Here is a 27,496-nt window from a genome sequence, read left to right as displayed (position 1 = left end):
AGAAGAGTCTACAATGTTTCTGCTCCAAATAGCCTTTGGCATGTTGACACCAACCATAAACTAATAAGATGGAATTTTATAATTGTTGGTGGCATTGATGGGTTCAGCAGGATGCCTGTTATGCTTAAATGTACAGACAACAATAAAGCAGTGACTGTTCTCGAATGCTTCCTCAAGCCAGTACATGAATATGGAATCCCAAGCAGAGTGCGCACTGATATGGGTCAAGAGAATATTGGTATTGCTGATTTTATGATTGAAGCAAAGGGTTCAGACCGTGGCAACATTATAACAGGGAAAAGCACTCACAATCAACGCATTGAAAGACTATGGAGAGATGTTTTTGAGGGTGTATTGAGTTATTATTACAATTTGTTTTATTTCATGGAGGACAACAACATCCTTAATCCTCTTAGTGAAGTACATCTTTTAGCCCTGCACTACATTTACATGCCTAAAATCAGTGACAAACTAGAAATGTGGAGGAATGCATGGTCTCGACATTGCATGAGAACAACAAGGTCAAGCCCTATGCGGATGTGGTTAGCTGGCCAAATGAAGGATAATAACATTGATAACAATTTGACCATCCATGATATCGTTAGCTATGGTGTTGAGGGAATTGTGAGGGAAAATGAGTCAAATCAAGGTGAGGATCAACCACTTTTACTCCCATTGCACTTTGGAATTGATGAAGAATGTCAAAGAGAACTTGAGTCTCAATATTATAGCTCATTTAACTATGGGATTGAAGATTTCAAGATAGCACTTGAAATAATTAAGAAACATGTCAAAACTACTCCATAAAGATGAAAATCTAAAATGCTAACAAACTGTCAATTGAACTGTAACAAATTAACAAGTTAAAGTTATATTTGCACTTTTTCATTGTGATATAAATTTATGTCCAGTGACAAAATTAATATCTCTCATGGTGTAGCATTTTGCGATGGACATAAATTTAATGTCAATCAATAAAATTCAAAAGCATCTCAAACATATATACTGTATCTGAAACAGCCATGATGTCACTGCCTTCATGAGACTTTATATCCCTAGTCACTGTTACTTTGAAATCCAACCAAATTGTCCAAAAATGAACATTTTCAGCATAAATACGAGATCAGTGCAAAAGTGCAAATATAAAGATGATTCATTTACACATTACCAAAGTATGCATTTGAAAAGGCAAGATCATATAGATAGAACAACTGCTCTGTAGGTGGTAAGGGAACATCATGTGATGGGTGTGGGAGCTTCAAACAAGCTATACATGTATTTGCAGAAGGTATAAAAGAACTTGTAGCCTCAACAAATGTTACACTGGGGTGGATCACAAAACCCAAAACTGGCTCTTGATCAGCACCTGTTGTAAACTGAAGGATGTGTGCTAGGGTGACACCATTTCTACTTCCACCTGTGAAGAAAAAAGATAAAAATTAATATTTAGCGCAGGAAAGGAAAAATGAAATTGTTCTCATATTAAGATTATTACTGTACATTCTCCAGTGCTTTGAGGGTTTTCTCAATTCTCCAGTTTTCCTCCCTCCATAAAAATCAAATTCTAAATTCCAATTGGAATCCAGTGGAAGAAGAGCCACTCTGTGAAATCCACTGTTAATCCCACTGTTTATTTTCATTCTTTATTTCTCTCTCTCTTTCTTTACTTACTTGCAGTTTCCCTCAGATATTTTATGAATTGACTGTACACAGCATTTTCATAATTTCTCTTATTCGATCCTACTTCACTGAAGAGTGGCTGCAGTAAGCTTGTTATACCTCTAACTGTTAGGGGACTTGGAGGTCCAGGTTTAAGAAGGTGAAGAAAAACAGGCAACTTGTTAGCTACCTAAAGAACCAAAACATGTTATTTTTTTAATATTTGATTAAAAGCTAAAATAGTTGATAGAGCACAGTCATTAAATCCATATAATAAGATCAATGCAATAATAAATGGATCAATGCAATAATACATGGATGTAAAGGTTAGCAGCAGTAAGGGGGACTCGCGATCACCATTCGGAATTGCCCGGGAATTACCCGTGTTTATGCACTAGCGTCCCCCGCGGGAATTACCCGTGTCCCGTTATATGTTGCGCGAAGATTTCCTTACTGCTGCTATGTTTGCGAAGGTTAAAATATTTGTGTCGCAAACGGAGGATAAAATATTCCTTAGATATAGATGGACACCATCAAAAGCATTAGTAACAAGACTGTGCGCCGACTGCGAACTCAGGTGCTGGACCGCTTAGACGCCGACTTTGCCTTCACAACGTTTATGGAGGGAGATACAGATGAGACGATGAGCGAGGAAAGAGCAGAAAGGATAATTGACTTAATGCCCGAAGGTAATTACCGCCTGGAGTTGACGTTTATAAAGTATTTAGACGGCGAGTGGATAATAGAAAAGGGCAGGAATCCAATACGGGCGTCTGGCAGGAAGGACCTGTTCGTTTTAAACAAGGACACGCGTCCTGGGGCGCTGGTGGGCATCGACATGTTGTTCTACGAAGTTGCTTACCCGGTCACCGTGGTTATTTACGGTGCGTATGAAATTAAGAACCCGGACGTTAAGAAGCTCAAACCAATGCGGCATCCGGGTAACTGCGTGGGTAAGTTAGTTAGAGAGTTCTTCGAGGATTCCTCTAGGGGAGGTAAGCTTACGTTGAAGAGAAGAGAAGCCATCAGGAAATGGGAGCATGCTACTCGTAGGGCAGGAGCCACCATTGAAAACATCAAGAAGTTAGAGGTTGCTTTAGAAAGGCGCATACACGTGAAAGACATCACCGACGGCTTCATTTACTCCGGGACGCACAAGTATGGGGGCCGGGGTGCGCCTATCGTAATTTACCAGCATAACGCACATGCGTGGAGGGAGTTAAGGTTCCCTAAGAAGAAAGAAACATGCGTTTACAAGGAGTCACCGCTTGCAGAACTAATGCACGAGAATTCCATTTGGTTAATGGATGCGGAGGGAAGTCAATTTATGACCCAAGACGGCACTTTGTATCGTCCTGAAGTGGAACAGCTGCGCATTCAAAGCGCCTGTGAGACTTTAGGAGAAGACTTCTCTGACGAAGTGCTTAGCAGTCGCAGTTTGGACTTCTTAGCCGCAAAGAAAAGAAACGGGTGGAAATCCACGCCGGAGGAGTTCAAAGATATAGCTAAAGCTTGTGTAGAACACGGTCACGGTGGTCTGTGGAACATGGAGTACGATGAAGACGAATACGTGTCGCTGGATATGAAACATTGTTACCCCGCAAGCTTCAAAGGCCTAGGAGATTGTAAGGAATATTACGACCGTTACGGGCATCCAGACTCGCAATTCTTTCGTGTTGCGTTGGATGGTCACTACGACGCCCCAGCAACGGGGTTTGTACGGTTGACCACCTGGAAATTAGCAGCGGGTCTGCACCCCATAATCTATGCGTGGTATGGGAAGCACCTGCAGGAGAAAGAATGGATACCGGTGCCCCTATTGAAGTTCTTTGAAGAGCGCAAACTTTTAAAATACACAGCGCATGAAGCCATACTTTGTCACAGCGCCTTCACGCAATGGTTACCGGAGCATAACCCCACAGCGCGTGTGGTCATAGGTAAATTCACGCAGGGCGCTAAGGAGGGTAAAAAACATATGCAGCGACGCCTAATAACGGACGCCGGCGAGTTAAGCTTCCTCATAAAACGTGCGCATGACAAAGGAACGATGGTGTCTATAGAGAAATGGGACTACCTTGTCGACGATAAACTACACGAATGGAATGCGCTGTGTTATTACCAGGACCATCGACCGCAGTATTACCATCTGCGTGCCAGCATGCTCGCATATGCGCACATTAACCTATTAGCGATGCTGTTAAGATTTGACAAAGAAGATATCCCCCGCGTAGCCACGGATTCCTTATACGTGAAACCGCACGTGTTGGAAAAGATGAAGGAATTCTACACTGCCGATGAACTTGCAGAAAGTGGCCAATGGCGCGTCAAAGATGAGGAGATAAGGTCTTGGAGGGCACGTGTAGAATATCACGGAGAACACACCCGCGGTTCCATTACGCCTACCAAAGAGCCTCTACCTTCAGTTGCGGACCCTATTTCCTACCAACGCTTCTCTTACCTCTATGGTACCGGCGGCAGCGGTAAAACTACGCGCGTGTTAGAACTCTTTCCTAAGATAAAGGTGCTAACGCCAACACATCGTTTGGAAAGAGAACTCTGCGAAATGGGCCACGACGCTCAAACGTACCACAGCTTCTTCCGTTGGAATGGCCAAAAGTGGGTACCAGAAGCCATCCACGACATACCTCCGGTGATACTTTGGGATGAGATTTGCACCGTTCCTTTAGAAATCCTCAAAGAATTCGTAGAATTCCTCCGTGGAAAGTGTCAAGTAATATTCGCCGGAGATCCCTGCCAGCCTCCTCCAATAGCCGGAGAGATGCCCCACGAATGGCTGAAAGATTTCGTAGACCATGCGGAGGAAATCAACACCGACTACCGCAGTAAGGATCAAATAAGAAACCTGAAAGCGGAATTGAGGGGCCTCAGTGACGCCGAGCAATGCAAAACACTGCGCAAACGCGTACGAGCGAAGAAATACGAGGACTTTCTATACGCCTGGCACCCTAAGGATCTGGTGCTAAGTAGTAAGCGCGCGGCACAGTCTCGCATACAGAAAGACTTACTCAATATACACCGAGAGCGCTTCCCTACGCATTTGGTGCCCGTTTCTTACAAACCCCACGACACCCGCATGCAAAAAAGAGACGTCTGGGTACCTGGTACCGACATCCAACTGCAGAACGCAGTAACGCATGATAAAGCCTGGGTACCCATAGAAAAGGTGGAAAAAATAACCTCCCATCCAGACTGGCGCTTGGGCTATTGTATGACAGTCCACAGCGCGCAAGGGCTTACCATAAAAGAAACCTTATGGATCATAGACCAGCGGCTGTGTTGGAGCAACCTTATCTACACCGCCGTAAGCCGTGTGGAGTATGCCAAACAGTTAAAAAGAGCCTGGGGTCCGCAATTGCGCTACGATAAGACCCCAGAAGACGTAGCCAAAGAGAACATTGCTAAGAAACTCCTTCGCTACAAGCGGCACGACGAAGAAAAAGATATGACGTTCGACCTATGCGTGGACGACGTCTATAAGAAAGGGGCGCGGTGTGCCAAGTGTAACATACCTCTACTATGGAGGTTTGACCCAAATGACGATCAGCAGTTCTCCGTGGATCGCATAAATAATAAACGCGGGCATTGCAGAGGTAACGTAAGGCTGACATGCCTAGAGTGTAATCGGGCGCGTGGAGCAGCACTACTTTGAGTCTTTGGGGACTATGAGCAGCTCTTCCATGACAAATCCACGACTTGGGCCATTTAGGTAATACAACACGGGTTGCCCTTCCTTGGTGACGGACTTCGAAATCTCATACGTTTCCAAAGACCAGTTAGGATCCGTGGCTCTCTTACTGCCACCTTCGAGTTCCCCCGGCTGATAGAGGTATCTGACCACTATGTTGCGGGGTAGCTTTTTTTCCTTCAGTCCGACCGCCCTTGAACTTCTGACGTAGGACTTATGTTCCACGTGTTTCTCTTTTATGGCATCCTTGGGTTTCATTCCCGTAGCCCTGGCCGCCTCGTTGTTCAAAGCCGCGACGACCTGGGGGAGCCTCTGGGTCCATTCCCTGTTGCGTTTGGAGGGATCTTCCAGCTCTTTCCAATACTGGTATCCAAAGAGACGCTCTGCCAGGGTCTTATTAAATCTTTCGACGATGCTCTGACCCCTGTGGTACTCAGCTTCGGCTCTCCTAATCTTGGTGTCGTGGTCTTTCAGGGTCTTGGTAACCACGCCCATGAACTCTGTCCCCGCATCCACTTGCAGCAGCTTAGGCCATTTCAAGACGCGCTTATAAATCCTACCTAGGGCTTCTGCGACTTCCCCAGAATCCTTGCTGGTTATGGGTTCGGCGTCCTTGTATCTGCTTGCGATATCAACTACGGTCAAAGCGTATCTATAGGTCTTCTTTCTCACCTTGTCGTGCGGCAAGAAAAGCAAATCCGCTTGATGAACTTCATTGGGGGTATTTACGGTAAAGCTGGGCCTGGGAATGTACTTAGGCACGGGAAGATAAACCTGCCAGAGGGTTTGTTTTCTTAGCCAGTTCTTGGCCGTTTCATCTGATACCCTGGCCGCGGTCGCGAGTTTCTTGATGGCCGACGCTCCTTTCCAATAGCCTTCAGGCCCATAGTAAATCCTTTTGAGTTTGTCCTCTACGCGGCCCATTATATGAATAGAATCGCGCTTCGCTTGATTCAAGCGAAGGATAGGACAAGATTGATCTTGCGTCCGTTAAAATCCACCGTCTTTCCGTCCACCTTAATGGTGATGTTTATGCTTTTTACCAAATTAGACAAGTCATAGCTCAAAGAAATGGGAGTGTATTCTACCAGGTCAAATGGATTACCTTTGGGCAGGAACTTAGACATAAGAGAAGACTTTTCTCCATTGTTGTAACTATGGAATAAATCGCAATAGACTTCGTAAGAGGATGCGACTTTCCATTTCACAGGTATGGCTGTGTCGGTAATTGTCTTACCCGAGGCACATAATAAAGATCCCAATGGGTCAGACTTTCCAAAAGTCATTGAAAAATTTGACATATTATGTTTGAGGGTCATTTCGTGCGGCAATCCTGTGGTGAGAGTATAACCGTGTTTTGCTAATTCCTTGGCCAGTGTGATTGGCGTGTAATGTCCATCGGGTAACATTACGCCTTGGTAATTGTTAGACCCCTTATACACGGTGACCATGCCATTAATTAAATTATACCAAGAATTGTACAAAGAGCAACTAACCAGCCGAACCTTATGGGCTTTAATGGGGGGATTCAAATAAGTGGTAAAGTTATTTTTATCGCTTTCCAAAAAGACGATCATATATTACAGGGGACAAGTCCCCTTCTAGTGATCTGAGCGCAGCTCAGAGCAGATACGCCAAAGCTACGCCTCCCGCCAGCCCTGCAACTCCTACAAATACCAGCTCATTGTCTTTTTGTTTCTTAGAAGGCTGATAGTAATTCTTAAACTGAGGCCTTCTTAACCCCGTTAATGCCGCGGGGTGCGCCTGCGCATAGAGCTTAAAGGCGTAGTCTGTGTTTTCGAAGTTCTTATCCGCCTGCATTTTGTCTTGGTAGTTCTTGTCCAACCAATCCCTGTAAGCTTGTCTTTTTTCATTCCAAGCTGCAACGTCTCGCTGATATTTCTCCAGCGCTAAGTCGTGTCTCTTCCTTTCGGCGGCCAAATCTCCGCTTTTGTCGCCTCTAACTAATCTATCCAAATATTGACCGCCATAATTAGCTCCAGTGAATGCTAAGGCTGCAATAATTCCACCTGCGACCACGCTAGCCATATATATTACACCGTAGGTAGGTACTTTTCCTTCCGTAGGTAATCCTTTACCATGATAGCCCCACCCACGGCAGCGGTCATTTTAGCAAAGTTAGCGAAGCTCTTGCTTGGGTCTTCAGTAAAGTCTTCTTTGAGCACTTTCTTACCTACCCAACCAATACCCGCAACGATGGAAGTAATGATAGCTGCTTCTTCAACAGTTTTCAATAACGCGGTTGACATTATATTACAAAGCGAGAAGGTTATCACTCCATTTCAGGGATTTTGCTTTTTCTAACAGCCGGTTCCACAGGTGCGTGATATGTTGCGGCCTCCCACTTTACTTTTGGCTTCGTAGCCCGCCATTGTAAGTAGAGGCTGCCTGCTGCTATAGCGACTCCTAACGCGCCAATGACGTATCCCGGATTAATAAAGGATTCCTCTTCTTTTTCCTCCACCTTTTCTTCTTTTTTGGCTTTATTCTTTTTATTCATCTCCGCGAGCTTCTTTCCGGCAGCGACTCTGCCCGGAGATTTAGCCTTGGTAATCTTGGTATCTTCTACAGGAGCCTTTTCTGGTTGTTCTTCGGTGCCACTCATCTTATATTAAGGGACTTGAAGGACTTGACAAGTAACTTGATGACGACTTGACAATGACTTGGCAATGACTTGACAACGACTTAACTAAGTACTTGAGGTGACTTGACAACGACTTGACTAAGTACTTGAGGCGACTTGATCAGGTACCTCAGCAAGTGCCGCCTGGAAGACCTTTTCGACTTCTCTGTCCTTCTTGAAGTCCTTCCAAGACACCAGTACCTCCTTCAAGTCGACGTGCTGAGCTACGTGAAGTGCCGCAGAGGCGACTGCCATTAACTTACCGCACTTCAAAGACAACCACCCACAGGTTATCTTAAGTTCTTGGGCGATGACATAGTCCTCGCTAATGTCCTTCTGGAGTTGCTCCACGTCGTCTATGGGCAGCGCAAGTCCAAGCAATTTAGTGGCAAGTCGGATAGCGGAGTCTGCTACGGCGTCCGTGGTCTTACTTGCAAGGGCAGCCTCGTACCTCTTATGGAACTTCTTGACTTCATCTTCTGACAACTTATTAACCTGCTCATGGGTAAGTTCCTTGCCTATCATTTCTTTACACTTCCCAGAAGACACAAGGATGTTAAGTTGTTCCTTGAGGTTACTTTCGTCTAACTGTGTGGGGACTTCATCTAAGAGCTGCTCAATCTCCATATATGTTAATGGAATACGGAAACCTCAAAGAGAAGATCATCTTGGAATGTTGGTGCGTTTTTAGGTGCCGCATGTATTCGTGTAACTGTTCCTTGCTTATCTCACCGCCGTAGTCGCTTAAGATGGTTTCCAGGTCAGACTTACTTGGAGTATAAAATACGACAAGTGATCCTATGTTTTCCCTGAATGGCTTAGAGACGCTGGTAAGCTGCTGCGAGAGCAACCAAACGCTGATATTGTCGTGTCTACCGCTGAAGGCGAGCTTCACTAATTCGGAGGTGCGCTTTTTTACGTCGTCCCCACAGGCAATGTCATCCAATATGAGTAAAGTCTGTGTATCTTTAGGGAATTGCTTGTGCCAGAACTTAAGATGGCTGGATAACTCATTAGGGTCTAAGATATCTACGAAGAAGTCGTCATCTTTCACTCCTATGCCCGTCCAGGTGCGGTTATTCACGTAGGTGGGGCAAAGCAGCACGATGTAGTCGAAACGGTATCTAAAGGGTCCTAATAGTTGCTCTACCACGAATTGGGTCTTTCCGCAGCCGGTGGGTCCTACTATCAGAGCGTTACAAGGCATGTGATTCGGGTTCATTTATATCCCTTCTCTCGAAGGGAACTTATTCCCTGATATATATGGAGCCAGTGGAAGCAGTGCAAAGAATTGTCGCCGACGCAAAAGATAAAAGAGACACCATAGAAATGCAAAGGGAGGAGATAGACCGGTTAAAAGAGCGCGTGCAGGAATTGTACGATGAAATGTGCGGTCTGAAGCGTGCAGAACGGTTTGGCGCGCTGATAACTATGGCAACGTGGGCTAAGGAGTCCGTTAAGGACTTCATGCGATATCCCCTGTAGAATGTTGACAATAAGGTTAAATCTTTGTTAAGGATGCCTGGAAACTATTTCAAAGAGTGTCTCAGAATGTTGACGTTTAGGTTAAATCTTTGTTAAGGATGCCTGGAAACTATTCCAAAAAATGCCTCAGAATGTTGACGTTTAGGTTAAATCTTTGTTAAGACGTGCCCTTCAAAGGGGTTCTATTTTTATTTATTATTATTAAATATCCTTAATTATTCTTAATAATAATAAATAAAAATAAGAATGGGATTTGAGACTCTTTGCACGAACCCTACTTTACTATTTTAAGCCGCCTACTAATCCTTACGGGCTTTCCACATATACTTAACAAAGATTTAACCTTATTGTCAACATTCTAAGACACTCTTTGAAATAGTTTCCAGGCATCCTTAACAAAGATTTAACCTAAACGTCAACATTCTGAGACACTCTTTGAAATAGTATCCGGGGCAAAAGAGTCCATTAAGGACTTTATGCGGTATCCCATATAAGGGTTATTAAATCCTTATTATATATGGAGTGTGAGCGGTGTAACAAGGAGTTCAGCAGCAAGCAAATGTTAAAATACCACCTGGAAAAGAAGGTATGCGCTAAGAAGGCACGCGAAAGGCGTTGTAAGGAGTGTAATCGCCTCTTTAGCAGCGCGCAGATGTTGGATTACCACGTGGATAACCGCGTTTGCCTAAAGAATGTATGTGAGCGCTGCGAGGAGGACAAGAACGATGAATGGCACCGACATCGATGCCGCGGTAATTACGACCTGCTGAGCGTGGCTTGCGAGGAGCACGGCGACGTTGCTGCACGATGTTGCCCAAAGGAAACCCAAAGGAAGTTAACGCGCCGGAAGAAGGAAATTGACCAGCGCTTTGCGGAGTTTGACTGCGTCGAAGGCGTAAGGTGGGAGGATAGAGAATATTGGGAGGCAACTTGTGAGCGCTGCGGCTGTCAAAGAAGTGACCAACATGTTTGGCAGTGCCTCTACGACGGCCAAGGCGGTTTCAAAGAGTACTTAGATCGCTTCGAAGCTTGGCATGCCGGCAATGAGGCGGCAAGGAAAGCCCGTAAGGATTAGTAGGCGGCTTAAAATAGTAAAGTAGGGTTTGTGCAAAGAGTCTCAAATCCCATCCTTATTTTTATTTATTATTATTAAGAATAATGAATAATAATAAATAAAAATAAAGACCCCTTTTAAGGGCGCTTGCATAATCTAATAATAATAAATAAAAATAAGGACCCATTTTAAAGGTATATGCTAGCCTACGCAGCTGCCTTTCTGGGAGGCATTCTAATTACCCTTTCAATATATGGACTGTATTACTTGCGAACTACCTGCCGACTGCATTACCCCTCGTAAGCCACCGATACCCAAACCGCGTAAAAAATACACCTGCCTTCATTGCGACAGGGTATTCTCCGAAGGATCCTTTGTGGGGCATTGGTGCTCCGCGGATCCTAAAGCGCAGCGGACTTTAGCAGACGCGCTTAACTACAAAGAGGAGATGGAGTGACTCTTCTTTCAATGTCAAACTTCCATCGGCCATTTACCTTACCATAGCTGCGTAAGTGGGTGAATTCCTCGCCCTGAATTACGTACCGCACGCAATCCGGCGCCCAAAGGGAATATTCCTTGCCTTCTAAGTCTTTGAGGACTAACCGTAAACGGTCGATGTCTTCGAAGACGACGTAATTTTTTATTTCGTATGCTTTACCGCAAATCAGGTCACGCCAGTGTATTTGGTTGACGATCATTATATCTATGAAATATTCTTAAATGCGTTGCCCTTGTCTCCGTAGTCTTGAAGCGTTTGCAGCACCACCGACAGGGAATACGGATGCCTTCCGCGTAGTTGCTAAGGGCACGACAGATGACGTCATAATCGTTGCTAACCATGGTCAGGTAACCATTCGCGTCATACTGCGAAATTATCTTGCGTTGGTCTGCGGAGAGTATGCCATTTCCTTTCGGCGTCTTTAATTCGATGCAAAGCCCTTCATACCTTAAATGCGCGTTCAGTATTAAGAGGTCGGGTTGACCCCTTTGATAACCCTTCTGCCAGCATTTTATGCGTTTGCTGTCAGAATCCTGCAATTCCCCTAAGCCGGGCACTATGAGCATCTGTGGGTAGAAGCGGCGTATGTAGTCCACGACTTTCTTATGCAGGTCAAACTCATTTTCCATTTTGAAGACTAACTTGTTAGGACTATCGAACCGCCTTTCTATTTCATACTTACCTGTCTTTCTCAATGCGGGAAGAACGTCCTCGAGGACCCAATCCTGGAATGTCTCTGCCGTTGGCATCTTAGAGCTAAATATTAGTTGATACAACCCAGATTCGGTTACGTACAGGGAATTAGGCTGTGAATACGAGGGGAGGCGATTCACCTCCACTCTAAGTTCGCTAAGCTTTACCTTATACTTTTCACGAACATGCACCTTAATTGCATCTTTTGGGCGTTCGTAACCCAACGCAGCCGCCACTTCCTTTGCTTTGAAGTATAGTTTATCGCCTTGCACTATGCATTGCAGTTTGGTTTCGTTGTTTTCGAATACGCGAAGCATTATATACCAACAATATTTTTTTATCAAAAGGATGAGCGAGTGGATCAATAGGCAACGCTCTTTAGCTGATTCATTTCTACGCTCAGTTGCGCGTCTGAGACTACGAAAACATAGCAGTTTATTTTGTCGCCGTCGCCCGCACTGGCGTTCTTGGTGCGCTTGATCTCCAATGTTATCCCATCCTGCGTATTTACTAAACGTAAACCCTGACCATGTAGGTCTTCGTCGTTCGTTGTGCGCATGTCGATCCACAGCGCGTACTTATCATTGAAGAATTCCTCAGGGTTAATTTGGTCGCCAAACTTGCGCGCGACCTCTCTGTAAATGTCTTCAGGCTTTATTCCCTGGGAGTAAACCTTGTTTGGAACGCCGTTAATATTCACGCCGACGTTAGTAATGTTAGGGTTGTGAAAGGCTTCGGAGTCGCGCTTACCGGCCTCGTAGGGTTTAGCAAACACCAGCATTAACCCCGTGAGACTTCTTCGCGGGAGGTTAATGCTTTGGTTGATAACCTCATCCGTCTTATCCAAGAAGCTAAATGTCTTATACATCACTACGTGGTCGTAAAGGAATGCCTTTCCGGAGCTGTATTCCATGCCAGCGCTACGGGCCAGCTCTTCGCTGTACACCGTTTCGTACTGTAGCTCTAAGTTGGTAATAGAGTATGGGGCTGTTTTGGTAAGTGCAGTGGTCAGCCCACCAATGATGTTATTAGCATCTGCTAAAGTTACTTCAAACTGTAGCTCGGATAACTGTCTTGGGTAATACACACCGTGATTCGTAATCACTTCAAAGTCCAACGGTATGACATACTTGCTACCATAGGCGGTCTTTATTCGCTTTGCGTCTGCTACTGCGGTTTCTCCGCTGCCGTCAGTAGGTTGCGTTTTCGTAGGTGTGCGGACCTTACGTAGAATGACACTACCAATTCCTTGTTCTATCCTTTGCGCGCGGTCAAAGGCTGTCAACCATAAGTCTTTGTACGTGGTATACAGATCGTACCTATTTAAGTCCAGCAAGGATTCCCCGGCGAACTTAATTCTCATCTTAGAAACAATGTTGCGACCCACGTTGTTAACGATAATCCTTTCATCTGTGGGGCTTGACTGTACCGCTAGGTCAAACCTCAAAGCCAAGGTGCCAGGAACTAAGACTAGGTTATCCGTTAGACGGGGCACGCCTACGTACAAGGTTTCTCCTGGCTTTGCGCTAGAAGGTGTGAATGTAACCCGGTGAAAGGTGCGTTCTGCCTTTAGTCCGCCAACCTGCTTAGGTAATACGTTGGGGTTTAACTTTGAGCTTATCATATATAATGGAAGTAGAAGGAACGGATTTTGATCCCCTTACCGAAGAAGGCCAAGTAGACATTAACGACGAAGAATACGAGTCTTTACTTCCTGATGACAACGTAGACGGACGAAGTCTCTTTGACAAGCTAAGACGCAAATATGGCAGCAGGGCCCGCGAGGCCTGGCGTTCCTTAGAGGATAAGTGGCAATCAAGGAACCCAGGGCGATCTATTCCAGAATATTTGGAATTGCAAAACTTGGATTCCACGGACCTAAGAACTGAAATGCTAAGGGGGCTTTTAGACGACGTAAGGGAGAAATTTCCAAATGTGGACTTGACCCGCCTTAATTTCCAAACCGGAGATAAGGGGCAAATTCAAATCCAGTATCAAGGAAGGGATAAGTGGTATAATCTCTACCAAAGGAGAGACTCCGACAGGCTCACCAGTAATCTCCCAAAAGAAATCAAAAACGCATTAAGTAGTATAGGGAATGGGGGTTCCAGCGCAATCTCAACACGGGGTAAGACCCGCGTCAAAAATCCACCTACGGACGACCCCCACTCCAAGTGTGGTTGAGGGCAACAGCGCACTTAAATATGTTAGTCTATATATGGAGTGCGAAGAATGTAAGAAGTTCGTTAACGACTTTTGCATAATTTGTCTAAGACCTAAAGTTATCGTACCTAAGCCAGAACCCTTTTGGTGTTGTGGTAAAAAAATGCAAATAGAAGATGACACGTCAGCACAGTGTTACGAGTGTGGTAAGAATATTCGTTAGAAGAGTGTATAGAATCCCATTGTTTCGGCAACCATTTTCGGCTACCTTTTCTACTGGTAAACACATTTTGCGTAGGAAAAGTATTTTTTTGTGCCCACTGCGCTGGTAGTGTCCGTGGTGCGATTTGCCTCTCCTAGTAGCAAGGGCCCCAAAACGAGTCCTCGTAGCAAGGGCGCGGCAAGACACCGCTACCTTTTGGAAAATCCGTAGTAGTAGCCCAAAACCTTCGACACCCTCTATCTATTTCGTGGTAGTTGCGCCAAAGTGGCTATGTAGCCTGGTATGCGAAGTCGGTAGAGACCTTCCAAGATCTCCAAAAGTATTTGTGTAGTTCTTTGTTTTCCTAGCACGTATGCGACCATACCCGCAGCTATGTAGAGATACATGTCTATATCCTATGGACCCACGGAATACCCCTATGGATCCATAGGTACCTAGCTATGTTCGAACCGTATTCGTAGATATATATGGCAACACCCAAGATACTATCCGAGGAGGAAATCGCAGGATTGTTGGAAGATCGACGAAATGGCGTAGGGCTGCAGAAGGTAGCCAAAACGTACGGCATAGGCATACCAAAGATACGCAGGATAGAGCGAGAGAATGGTCTGGAGGTAGCAATCCCCGAAAAACCACCTACTACAGACCTACAGAAACATTTCCTAGAAGTGCAGGATTCCTTTGCTATAGTCTTGGACGATCTCCAAAAAGCTAGAGAAGAACTCCGAGACGCAAAGGAGGAATTGCTAGCTAAAATGGAACAAAAAGAGGAACCCGAAGAGGATTCCTTCGAAGAAATAGAGGGTGAAGTGGAGGAAGTATCCACAAAAATAGACTGGCAAATAGCCGGCAATGTACTATTTGCAGTCGCAGGCATTGCTGCTGTCGTTTGGGCGCGCATGCAACCACCCAAAGTTGTCTACTACAGAGCGGAGGATACGAAACCGCAGAGAAATTCTAGGATTCCGGAGATGGAGTAGAGGCGAACGCCCTTTGCAGGCCTAGGATTCCGGAGTAGAGACGTGCACCAGTCTGTCTTTCTTCTTTGCCTTGGTAGTCTTTTCCCTACCTATTTTGCAGTATAGCGGTGGTGGAGACGTCCAGTCTATCTTTTGCTCGTCCAAGAAGTGTCCCCAAACCGGAGTAGTAGCATGTTCTACCGTGCAGCCCTCCAATACGCACTCCGAACATAGCTCGGAAAGGAACAGTATTGTCCTTTCTTTTTTTCTGTAGGTGGTTTTGGCGTATCTCCAGCATTGGTATTCGCCTGGATGCATATGTAGCGCCTGCACGCATTCTTTGTTGGGTGGCGCCGGCACTTCCAGTAGTCTTTCCGGGTGTTTGGGATGTTCTATTTCCCTAGCCAATTCGTAGTACGTATCCAAACCAGGTCCTTCGGGCACGAAGGCAGTGGCTATGTTGTTCTGCCACTCCACCAATATTTCTTCTCCGGGTATGGCAGTGCGTATGTTGCCGTTGGCTTCGAACTTTCCAGCCGCGCACGCTTCCAATAGGGCTTCCGTGGCCCATGCTACAGAAGTTTCTCTATCCCTTCGCAATACTACGCGGTGCCCTCTTGCCAACCAGTTGGCATCCAAGTCTCTGGGGATCGCATATCCAAGTATCTTGTAGTCTCCTGCAGGTATTTGGTCCATCCTATGCACTTTGGCCCTAGGCGTCTCTGGGCCAAACGGGCTTTCCTCTCCAAAGAATAATCTACGCAAATTGTCTGTCCTTCTGGAAATCCTATCCAATAGTTTCCTATATTTCTCCAACTCTTTTTCTATGGCTTTCCTGTCTTCTTCCTTCTGCCGCAGGATGGACTGCCTTTGTTCCGACAGCTCTGCGTGGTATCTTTTCGTAGCTTCGACCCACTCGTCTCCTTCCAAATCGTCCCGTATGTCTTCCAATCTTTGCTGTCGTTTTCTTTTGGATAGGAAGGATATTCTGCGGGAGGAAGGCACTTCCAAAATGCCGAACGGACTCTTTTCTACTCCGATCCTTTGTGCCTTCTTTGTGCGCCAAACCCACTCCACGTGTTCCGTTGGGGGCAGCATCGTGGCAATGGTGGGGGCATTTGCATGCACTCGAGTGGGAAACTTGGACTCCGCTAGTATGGTTGGGGAGTCCTTCGTGTAGCAGCGCAGTGGAGCTATTTCCACCGGGTCTGTTCCTAGGATATCCACGCGGAATATAGGACATTTTCGGAACCCAAACTCTGCTATCGTTCAAAGTACGCATTGTTCCCACTTTTCGTTGCCTCGAACTCGCACACCGGCTATGCGCCGTGTTCCCAAATTGCAGTACCACGCTAGGAATATTTCTCCCGTCTCTTCGCAGCAAATGCAGCAGCATCTATCCAAGTGTTCTGCGAGAGCCAACCACAAATTCTTTGGCGGCTGTACTACGAATATGTCCTGCAAAGGTTCTATGGTCTCCGCTATAGCATTGGTGTGGGATTTGGAGAAGTCTTTGCCGTAGATGGATATTTCCACTCTGCTGCATCCTCTTTTCTGCACGTCTGGGTGCAGGAATGTTCTACGCAGGTGGTCGTTCGGACAATCCACGTACTCTGCTAGCTTTGCTCCTACTGGATTTTGCACTTCTCCGGCTTCGAAGTTGGATACTATTTTGTTGTATATTTTCGTACGTTTTCCGTCTTCTACCCAAGTGCAAACATGTTCTCCCACAGCATGCGTGTTCTCCAAAATCGTACCGTTGCGCCAACCGCTACTATGCTGCGGCACGTATCCCAACTCCCGCAAACGACGCACCAATGCAGCTCTATCCAAAGTTCCGGAGAAATCCTGTGTGTAGTCCACGGAGTATATTCCATATCCGTGTGCTTGTAGCAGCCTAGCAAACTTGGAAATGTTTTCGTCTACGGCTTCTATGGACAACTCCGAGGTGTCTACTTTGGCTACGAATACCGCGGCGGGTTCTCCATGCAAACTGGACCACTTGGCTGCCATATTGGAGACGTGGTCTACTATGTTTCCCTTCCTGCACGTGTGCACTACGCTGGTTGGTAGGAACACCCCAAATGTCTCCGTGGCTGCGATGGATATCTTGGAGACTATTGCCTTCGCATTCCTACAAAGCAGCTTCTTTCCATACAAATTCTCTTCGGAAACAAAACCATAGACAAACACATCGTCTACGAAAGGAGGCAATCCTTCCAGCGGCTGCAGACTGGTTGGTCCTTCGTTGTCCCGCAAGTAGTCGCACTTGGATATGTCTCGCAGCAGGTTTCCGTCGCAGGCATTGTCCAGCAGCAAATGTGCTAGTAGCCTACTCTTTGCTCGTATACCCATCTCTTGCAATGTAGTCGAAATACTCTTTTGCTCTTCCATCTTCTATATATAGGTGTCGAAGGTTTTGGGCTACTACTATGGATTTTCCAAAAGGTAGCGGTGTCTTGCCGCGCCCTTGCTACGAGGACTCGTTTTGGGGCCCTTGCTACTAGGAGAGGCAAATCGCACCACGGACACTACCAGCGCAGTGGGCACAAAAAAATACTTTTCCTACGCAAAATGTGTCTACCAGTAGAAAAGGTAGCCGAAAATGGTTGCCGAAACAATGGGATTCTATACACTCTTCTAAACGAACTTCTTACATTCTTCGCACTCCATATATAGACTAACATATTTAAGTGCGCTGTTGCCCTCAACCACACTTGGAGTGGGGGTCGTCCGTAGGTGGATTTTTGACGCGGGTCTTACCCCGTGTTGAGATTGCGCTGGAACCCCCATTCCCTATACTAAAAAATGCGCTGTTGCCCTCACGGGTAATCCTGGCGTAAACTAACATATTTCGAGTGCGCTGTTACCCCCACGGGTAATCCTGGGGGTCTCATAGGGAATGAGGGCTACGCAAACACGGGTTAGTGACTTTAAACGGGAAATCCTCGTGTGGTCACTGCGCTAGAACCCCCATTCCCTATACTACTCATTAGGAAGACCTAATTTGGTGGAAAGACTAAGAGAAAACGATGAAAACACCAGCGAAGCCTTTGAAAAGTTCGAGACCCTAATGCAGCGGCAACAAAAAAGCATCGAAGCGATAAGGGAAGTCGAAGGACTAAAGGAAACAATGGAGGAAAAGGAGGCAGAATACATGCGACAAAACCGACTACTCCTCGATGCTCAAAAGAGAGAACTTAACGATAAAAACCAAAGAATAATAGAAATGAGAGAACAAACAGACAAAGCCCTACGCGATAGGGACCAAGCCCAAAAGGCCTTCGAACTTGCCCTGCAAGACCTAGACATAAGCAAGGAAGAAGCTAAGAACTTACGTACCACCATAGTCGGCTCTTTAGAGGAACGGCGGCAGTTGGTTGCCGAAATTAACACTAAGGAAGAACAAATCCGGCAAAGAGATCAGGCTATTGAAGACCTGGAGGGACAAATAGAGCGGCAGCAGGAAATAATTAATGACCAAACTCGTCCCGAAGAGGAAAGGGAGGCAGCACAAAGGGAATTAGAAGCCCTTCAGGAAAGAGTCGCGGAATTGCGGGCGCAAAAGGACAACCTGGAAAAGGAGTTGGGGCTTACCACCAAGGAAAAGGTAAAAAGAGCCCTTTTGAAGTATGGTATTCCGCTGGCATTTGCGGTCGCTATTTCGAGCGTAGTAGGCGTGATCTTGTCCGCGCTTAAGGCTACAGGCGCGGGCGTAAAGAAATTAGGCAATGGGCTGACGGACTTGGGAAAAAAGATGGCAGCCGGTCTTCCTGGGCTGCTGGGTAGCGTTCTTGGCCTGGCACTTAGGGCCGGCGGAGAACTGCTAAAGTTCGTGGGGAATAACATTTGGATCCTCGTAGTAGCTATTGGGGTGGTACTCCTGAAGAAGATGAGGGGCTGATCTTATCCTTGTGTATTACTGGTGGCTTATCATCGTCAGGCATCCGAGGCATCCTCGATTGGGGATAAGTAAAGATAGTATTCGCGCCGCCTTGATAATGCGGAACTAGCGGTATGGCGGTCATAGTAGAAATGGTCTTATGATTCCAAACAGCATCCGTTGGGGGATCTTTTGACGGGGCGGCATTTATCCGAAGGTAGGCAACGTCGTTGGGGAGAACTTGTAACTTCGCATATTGGCAATTGGCTATCATGTGAAAAGTTACCGGCGTTAAGTCTTCTGTGCTTAACGGTGGGGGCTCCGACGAGAAATGAGCTGGGTTCCTATTGTTATCTTTTTTTCTGTAGGGTAGTAATGGATGGTTATTCTCATCAACGATCCTAAACCCGACATTACACGAATACCCCGTCGAAATGCAAATGGTACACATGATCAATCCCAGGCCCCCAACCTTCACCCACAGCCCGGTGTCATGCCAATGCTGTTCTAAGTAGTCCTTCTCCTCAAAAAAATGTAGAAACCAATCTTCCTTCGCGTGTGGGTTCATATATTTCAGGGAATAAATTCCCTTCTATAGACTCATTACCGTAAGAGTGCTAATGGTCTTGTGATTATAAACCGTATCTCTCTGATTTTCTATACTATTTATGCAAACGCTCCCGGTGTCATCTACACGCATTTGCAGCTTTACCTTTCCATGGCAGTTGGCAACCATATGAAGAGTCCAAACGGAATGATTTTCGGCGCTATTCGTTGGCGGCTCTACGGAGAAATGCGCAGGCTCCCTGTTGTTTGTCTTCACACGTATAGGCTGCAGTACGCCATTCTCATCCAGGAACCTAAAGCCGACGTTGGCATGGCTGCTCGTGCCAAGGCAAATACTACAAAGGATTAACTTCTTTCCTGAGTAGTTCAAATTCACGGACATGCCCGTGACATCAACCCAAGACGCTTGGGTGTATTTTTTCTCGCCTGTGTAAGTCGTATAGACACAATCTACTCCAGCTACGTAGGGGTTATTCATCGCCATATATAATAGCTCAGACCAATGCTTGCAGCTGCTAAGCCGGCCTTTAGTAAGTTATGGTCATATTCCTCAGGTATCGTAGGCAGGACCTTCTTTGATGGTTCCTTAACTACGGGTAGCTTCGTTTCGTGTGACTTTTGTGGCTCCTCTACGAAGTGAGGAATGCCCTTGGTCATGTCAGAGTTCACGTCATTCACCCCAAACTTCATGTCTTTGGTTGCTCGTTGAAGTTTGTTGTTGTATCCTACTACAGAGCCAGTATTTATAGATAAATTACTGGGCATTAACCAACAACCCGGGGCTACTGCATAGTCCAACCTCGCCTTAGAATTTTGTATAGCTAGTTGGTAACGCTGTACGCCCTTGCTAATGTCGCCCTCCAAGATTGAACTTTCGAATAGAATCAAAGCTTCGGCTAGCGTTTCTTCTGCGGCGCCCGTATTTCCGATTATGCTGGATCGGGTGTTTACCTGAGCTCTCAAAATGGAATACACGTAAGCTTCTATGCTGCGGTTCAAACGGGCAAGGCCGGCTCTAGTTAGTCCTTTACCTTCTGGGGGTATGAAATTAAAGTATTGCTTCGTTTGCTCGTCGTTGGTAATCTTAATAATCAGTGGATTGGCCCCTGCATACTTACCACCCTCGTCTTTGAACAGAGGTCCGTCTCTAACTTCCTTAGTGGTCTTAGCATTTGGTTCAAAGAAGGTGCTACTGTCGTGAGTTTCTTTGTGATACCCAGTGTTCTATCGTAGATTCAACGCATGAACTTCTTTATCGCTTAGCACATGTCCACCAATCCCCCAATAAGCCCAAATATGCCCCAAGCCATTGTTAGCACCGGTAGTGCATCTAAAGTCTTTTCCCACAACTCCAAACTCCTTACAAAGCCTGTCATAGGCTGGAACGTCGTATTTGTTATCTCTAGGATAAAACGCAGCATCTCCCGGCAGCGCAATAACACCCATTTCATGTAGTATTCTTCTAACCGTGAAGTGGAAGTGAAACATGAATATTGAATTCTTCATCAAGTTTGCACTTACACCGCAGCCGCTAGTGGCACACCAAACCGCAAAGTTCAGCTGCTGCGGCCAATAACGCATGTTAGGAGTGCTTAACCATTCATGAGATTCCTTAGCGGTGGTATGAACAATGGGCACGTTTTTGAAGATATCTCGCACCTTTAACGGAAAGGAATGGTTGTTAGAGATCCGCATGTTCAACGTTAGGTCCAAGCTTGGATGTTCATTAAACGTAACTGCGGGTATCGGATAAGTACTGGTACCAAGCAATAATTCCTTTGACCAACCTTGCACGGGTTTAGGCTTAGGATGCTTCAGTTGATTGTCTATCTGATCGACCAGCGTAGGTTTCAAATCCTCGTTGCTGTACATCCTAGAGCCGTTATAGTAAATCCCATCGGGCCTTCTTTCGAACTTACTAGGGTCTGCATGCGGAAACATCTTCCTAAAGGCCCTCCAGTTCCAGTAATCCCGGTTGTCGTGATGTGGCTGCTCCTCAATATCATTCCCAAAAGCGTCGTACATTAGTATATATAATGGATGTTATACCATCAGCACCTCAGTTGTACCCAGATGTTCCCTATACTACACCTAACGAACTAAACGCCGAAAACTTTCGTCTGAATAAAGCGAACTTAATCCTGGCTTACTTGGAAGGGCAGGCAAAACACTATGAAAAAGTTAGAAAAAAGTACGTTAGAGCCCGGAGTACGCTACATAAGATTGCGATAACTTCAGGATCCATATCTGTTGTGTTAACGGGCTCTGGCGTTGCTACTTCGCTTACTGGGCCGGGAATAATCGTTGGAGTTCCTTTGGCCGGCGTTGGGGCAGCTTGTGGTATCATTTCGGCTGTTGCTACGGGCATTATGAAAAAGCTATCCACGAAAATATCCAAGCATGACACGACAATAGCTCTATCTAGGGCTAAAGTAAATACTATTACCGATCTTGTCTCAAAGGCTTTGCGTGACAGAAAGATAGACGACGTAGAATTCTCGCTTATTCTGGCCGAAGAAGACAAATACGAGAAACTAAAGACGGACATAAGGAATAAAAAAACAGTCGTAAAAGATCTTTCCGAGGAATCTCGCAAAAAGATCTATCAAGAAGCGAAAGAAGAGCTTCAAAGAAAGCTTGCTCAGTAAACATCTGCTTCGAAAAGAGCGTGACGGGATTCTATTTACATATCGAACGTCGGTCTAGAAATTATGCAGATTAAATATAATAATTTTCACATACATAAGCGTCCAGATGTGTCTGGCGTTCGCTTGTGATCGTGGACTTTGGAGCTGGGGAGGCCTAAAGTCCCGAGTTCGAGCCTCGCTGTAGATGCATTTGGACCGGTTGCTGTGAGTGAAAAAAAAGCCTCCCCACACTCACAGCAACCGTGGGGGGAGGGGTAGAAAGTGCGATTCAACCCCGCGATGGGGGGTTTCGCGATTGGAAAAGTCAGGGGGTGTCTCGGGACGCTGTCCGGAGTTCACCCTCTGGTGGGTCGTAAGAAAGATATATGTGTATGTACTAGAGGGCCTCTGGCGCGGGATGAAATAAGCCCCGTAAGCCCAAAATGCAAAAAACCCCACTGGGGATAGCTTGGTGTTCTGCGCGATGCATTCCCCAGTGGGGTTTCTGGCAAAATAAACGCCAGTTTTGCATTTTTATTTTCTCGGAATCCATCCTAACAGGGGGTGGTTGGGGTCTATTTTGTAAAATATTTCGTAAATTACGTCAGGGTAATAAGGAATATCCTTATTCAGCCGACAAAACATCCACTCGGCTCTGCTCATATCAGAAACCTCGGGAATAGACTTACCGGTAATTTCAGACAAAAGGTAGGGAATAGCTTTGTAATATTTTCCTAGCTTTAATTTTCTCAACGCTTTCCGTAGGCTTTGTGGGGTCGGCTCTTCTAAGTGATCTATGATTTTCTTCTTTACTTCGTCGCTTAAATATACCGGATGTAAACCTTGGATATGACTCATCCAGTCCCTGAAGTATTTTATTCTCTTATATGGCGTTTTCTTACGACCTCCATTGGCGTAATACTGCTCTCTGGTAGCATTTGGTACGGCATTACGAATATTCTTACCACACTCGTAACACTGTGCTGACGTGTCGTCTTCTATTTGCATTTTCTTACCACAACACCAGAAACCCTTGGGCTTAGGTATGTTAACTTTGGATCTTAGGCAAATTATACAGAAGTCATTGGTGAACTTTTTACATTCATGCATATATAAGACAAATATCTTAACATTCGCGCAACATATAACGGGACACGGGTAATTCCCGCGGGGGACGCTAGTGCATAAACACGGGTAATTCCCGGGCAATTCCGAATGGTGATCGCGAGTCCCCCTTACTGCTGCTAGGTTCTAGTTGTTGGATAAAGACTATTAGGCATGAAACAAACACTAAAATGACAAGCAGAAATAACATTGATTTTACTTCATAGATAGACTTTCACATAAATCTTTACAAGCAGTAATTGCATGCATTCCAATTGGCTGCTTCACACTCTATTGTCAACTTTATTAACACATTCCACAGAAATTACTCAATAACCATGTAAACCTACCTGGTAAACTCCCACTTTCTTGAGTCCACTTTGCAGCTCCTCCAAGCAGGGGCCTGGTGCATTATTTAAAAAGATATCCTCCAACATTTCCAGGCTGATGAATCTAGGAAGGTTACCATTCTGGATAATACTTAGCCCTGAAATTGAAATAAAATCAGCAATATGTAACTTGGAATTTTTTAAAGTCATTTGCATTTAATTAACTTGAAAAATAATAAAAACCTATAAAATTTTATGATTTGTGAAAGTAAGGCAAAGTGAAACAATAATGACAGCAAAGAACTACCTAAGTGGTAATATTTACCGTTATTCCTACCACAGTTATGAATAATAATTATTAACAAATAAACAATGCTTTAAGGGAAGATGGACAAAGTTTTTTTAATGCTGAAATTTTCTTTCTTTCTTCTCTCCCTCTTTCTTTCTTTCTTCATTTTTTTTACTTTTCACTGATACTAAGCTATAGATAATACATTCTCTAGCTTAGTATCAGTGAAAGTAAAAATAATGAAGAAATAAAGAAAGAGAGAGAGAAAGAAAGACAGAAAGAAAGAAGGAAGGAAAGAAATATACAGGGATTTATTGCATGTTAAAGATGTACTGTTGTATAATAGTTAAAACCTAAGCAAGTCATACCACAATAATTATAATTTTTTGGTTACTATAATTTATCATTGTTTAGCAACTTACCCAGTATTATCCCAATAGTGACATACTTGTCCCTCATGAGTTCCCTCAAACCATTTTCAAAGTATGTGTCTTTGATCTCGTTAAGGACAAGACCGAAAAACTCTTTTCGTGGCCCACCATAATCTTGTGCCTCCTACATTGTATTAGAAAAACACAAATAATCATATTATGATCATAACTTGACCATTTTCTCAACAGACTAAAACCCCATTCACACCTAAACGTGTTTAGTTAAACTATGTTTTTTTATTAGAAAAAAATTGAAACTAGAAACCTACAATATAATGAAACTTTCTAAAATATTATCAGAGCAAGACAAAGGATAGCTTACATGCATTATTTCACCAAATTTTGTGAAGTGTTCATAGATAGTTTTTCAAACCTGTTTAGTTAAACCACTTTAAAACATGTTTAAGCCTTGGTGTGAATGGGATATAAGACATATTTGTTTAGCCTTAAGATAGTTTGTTTGCATCAATGGATAAAAATGAAACTGCTAAAATTAAATGTTACCTCATTGTAAAATTGCACTTCAAGAGTCTTTCTGTAGTCTGTCAGGGTGCTTATTTCATCTAGACCAGTTTCCAGAATGTTTTGGCGATCTACCATGATGAAATTAGTTTCACCCTCCTGTACCTCTTGCGCACTTTGCACTTCTAGTTCTCTACCAGTAACCATAAATTTTTGCAGGCACCTGAGGATTTCTGCTGGGTTGTGCACATCATTATCAATGCAGTACTTATGCACTTTAAGTGCTACCTCATCCACCGTCTCATTTAAAAGGGTACCAGAGGGACTTGAGGAGACTGCAGAGACAGCAGTTGAGGAAGTAAATCTATCAGCTGGAGAAGTCTGTGTATTTGGTTGATGAACCACAGTGGAAGAGGTAGATGAACGAACTGTTAGTGTTGTTGGAGCTTGAAGAGCTGGGGTGGTCTCACTGACAGCAGTTAAGTCAACAACTTTGTTGGTTGTGGAAGTACTGTAAGAACTTCTCTCAAATGTAGGCTGCTCAAGAACTTGATCATCATCAGATCCAATATCTTCTGTACACTCCCACAGGTGCTTCCTGAGTACTCTAACTTGAAACTCTTTGTTGCATCTCGAGCATTTTTCCATTAAATTAGACTCGGGACTTTCTTCCACAAGTGGCTTGGTAGAGAGAGACTTCTGGATTGGAACGAGATAGATCTTCCCCTGTCCTCCCCCTAGATTTGCTCTCAGAGCTTTTGCTGACCATTTGCAGTTTATCAGAGTTAGATCCCTACAATTGGGTAGGCATTGTTTCATTTCAAAACCTCCACAGGAACGCAAGGCGGAGAAACCCAAAGGCTCTCCAGTGGTCTGATCTTTCACGTCAGATGTGATTTTATTGACCACTTCACTTTCATCGTCTTCAACATCCAGCTTAATCTTCTTCAAACCCAAACCTGCTTTGTATAGGATTTGTTTCTCTACTGAAGTAGTGGTTTTAGTGGCAAATATGTCAGCCAAGCACACAAACTGGACGGTCCAACTCTTTGAGGTACTTGTCTTCTTCCTCTTGTTATCTCTACCATCTCCATCAGTCGATCTCCCTAATCTGCGCCTAATATTAATATTACGAGGGTTAAACAGGGCTAATCGTTCTTCTCGGGCAGTTCTTGATGAACAACCACTTGTACTGGGAGATCCTGATGCCTGATGTTCTTTACAAAGATCACGTAGCCGAATGCTGTCTCCGATGGTGGTAACTCCAAGGCGAATAAGCTCGCTGTCCGACGCCGAAATAACTGTCTCAGGGTCCACTCTTTCCGACTTAAATCTCTCTATTAGCGTTCCCAGATTCAATTTTGAAAGAATTCCTTCCATATTAACTAGTTCACAGAGTAGTAAATCGACTACTAATACATTGAAAGAGAAGGAATAAATACAGATTATGCGTTTTTGGCGGGACTTTTAACGAAGCATGATCTTTTTGTGACAGTCCGATGACCGAAAATACTGATGGCTCTCGGAATTCTCTCCCCAGACTTTATCGTGCAGTAAGAATCAACTGAGCCTGGTAACGAATTTTTAAGGGAATACAGCTGACCAAAAATACTGGCTCACATAATATAATGCCAACTTTCGACCGAATATAATGGAGCTGGCACCAACAATCAAGATAGTAGCACCAAATATATGGAGACGAATACCGAATATAACTAGATAGGCGCTATTTATGATGCGAAATTAGCAGAATATGAGGGCAAAAGAACCGAATACAGCGAGATAGGTAGAGAACATAAGGAAAGAAGAGTCAATCACGATGAGATAGGTACCGAACACAACTAAGTAGGCGCTGAATGTGGTGAATTGGAAACCGCGTATACTACGGTAGGCACCGAAGCTTATGGGGTTAGTCACCTTACATGAAAGCTTGACCACCTAAATTAAATGTTGAAGGCACCAAATACAACTAAATAAAAACCCTAAAACGTTGAAATTGCACGGTAGAAATGGATACTGGCACTCAATACAAAGTATCAGGTATCGCATATGACGTAAAAATTACCGGATATCATATGAAATTCACCACACACAATAAAAGAACTACCCTGGACACCCACACAAGTACCATACATCAGTACATATGCACCATCTAACTGAAAAAATAACCAACGAAGACAGTCATGGCTTTCCATACAAGCGCCCATGTAATATTCTGTTTATTATATAATTATCAATGAAAGTATGTTTTGGCTTTTTCAGACAATTCTTTCCGTGTATTTTTGAATAGCCATCGCAATGGTGTTATTTTCACACGTGAAAATAACATGTTATTTTCACGTGTGAAGATATCAATTTTTCGAAATAGAGAAAAATAGATATTTCATTGGTAATTATATAATAAATATAAATATTTCACCGATAATCACTTCGCCTATAGTTGAATATCATCCACCGTGTCTTTTGTTATTTCAGTCCCTTGAGAATGATTGAAAACCAGAAAATAATCATGTAATTATTTTTTACCTTCATTAAATATTCACGAATTTCAAAAAATGTTAATTTTCGCGTCCTAGTTTGCATGTAGTGTGGTCTTGTCTATAAACACTAAATTAATATTTCAAAGTTGCAAACCGATGCCGATTTGACTTTGTGAAGCAAAATTCGAATGTGAAGATTCAGGGAAGGCCTTTAAAATGCATTATTCTGTTTATATAAC

At 44.4% G+C, this 27,496-nt stretch overlaps 3 protein-coding genes across 5 annotated transcripts in view; 1 reads left to right on the top strand and 2 right to left on the bottom strand.

Annotated features, from left to right (window-relative positions):
* LOC116291037 (neural cell adhesion molecule 2) overlaps positions 1-27,496 on the top strand; it is a 48,211-nt gene that overhangs the window by 5,840 nt on the left and 14,875 nt on the right. The gene's annotated exons all lie outside the window — the stretch shown is intronic.
* LOC116288057 (uncharacterized) overlaps positions 1-27,496 on the bottom strand; it is a 34,332-nt gene that overhangs the window by 5,463 nt on the left and 1,373 nt on the right. The window lies entirely within an intron of this gene.
* LOC148905598 (uncharacterized) lies at positions 337-27,153 on the bottom strand. The gene is made up of 5 exons (XM_089040048.1): positions 24,820-27,153; positions 24,307-24,439; positions 23,617-23,753; positions 1,672-1,849; positions 337-1,417 (listed from the first exon to the last, which is right to left on the bottom strand). The coding sequence occupies exons 1-5, from the start codon at positions 26,155-26,157 to the stop codon at positions 1,158-1,160; spliced, it is 2,046 nt and encodes a 681-aa protein (XP_088896174.1). The 5' UTR covers positions 26,158-27,153; the 3' UTR covers positions 337-1,157.

This window comes from Actinia tenebrosa, unplaced genomic scaffold (assembly GCF_029948245.1).
Source record: "Actinia tenebrosa isolate PJP-AT-01 unplaced genomic scaffold, QUT_ActTen_1.0 PGA_scaffold7__59_contigs__length_16204524, whole genome shotgun sequence".
NCBI classification, from domain to species: domain Eukaryota; kingdom Metazoa; phylum Cnidaria; class Anthozoa; order Actiniaria; family Actiniidae; genus Actinia; species Actinia tenebrosa.
The sequence above is the reverse complement of the archived record's forward strand: the minus strand, read 5'-3'. Positions and strand labels throughout refer to the sequence as shown.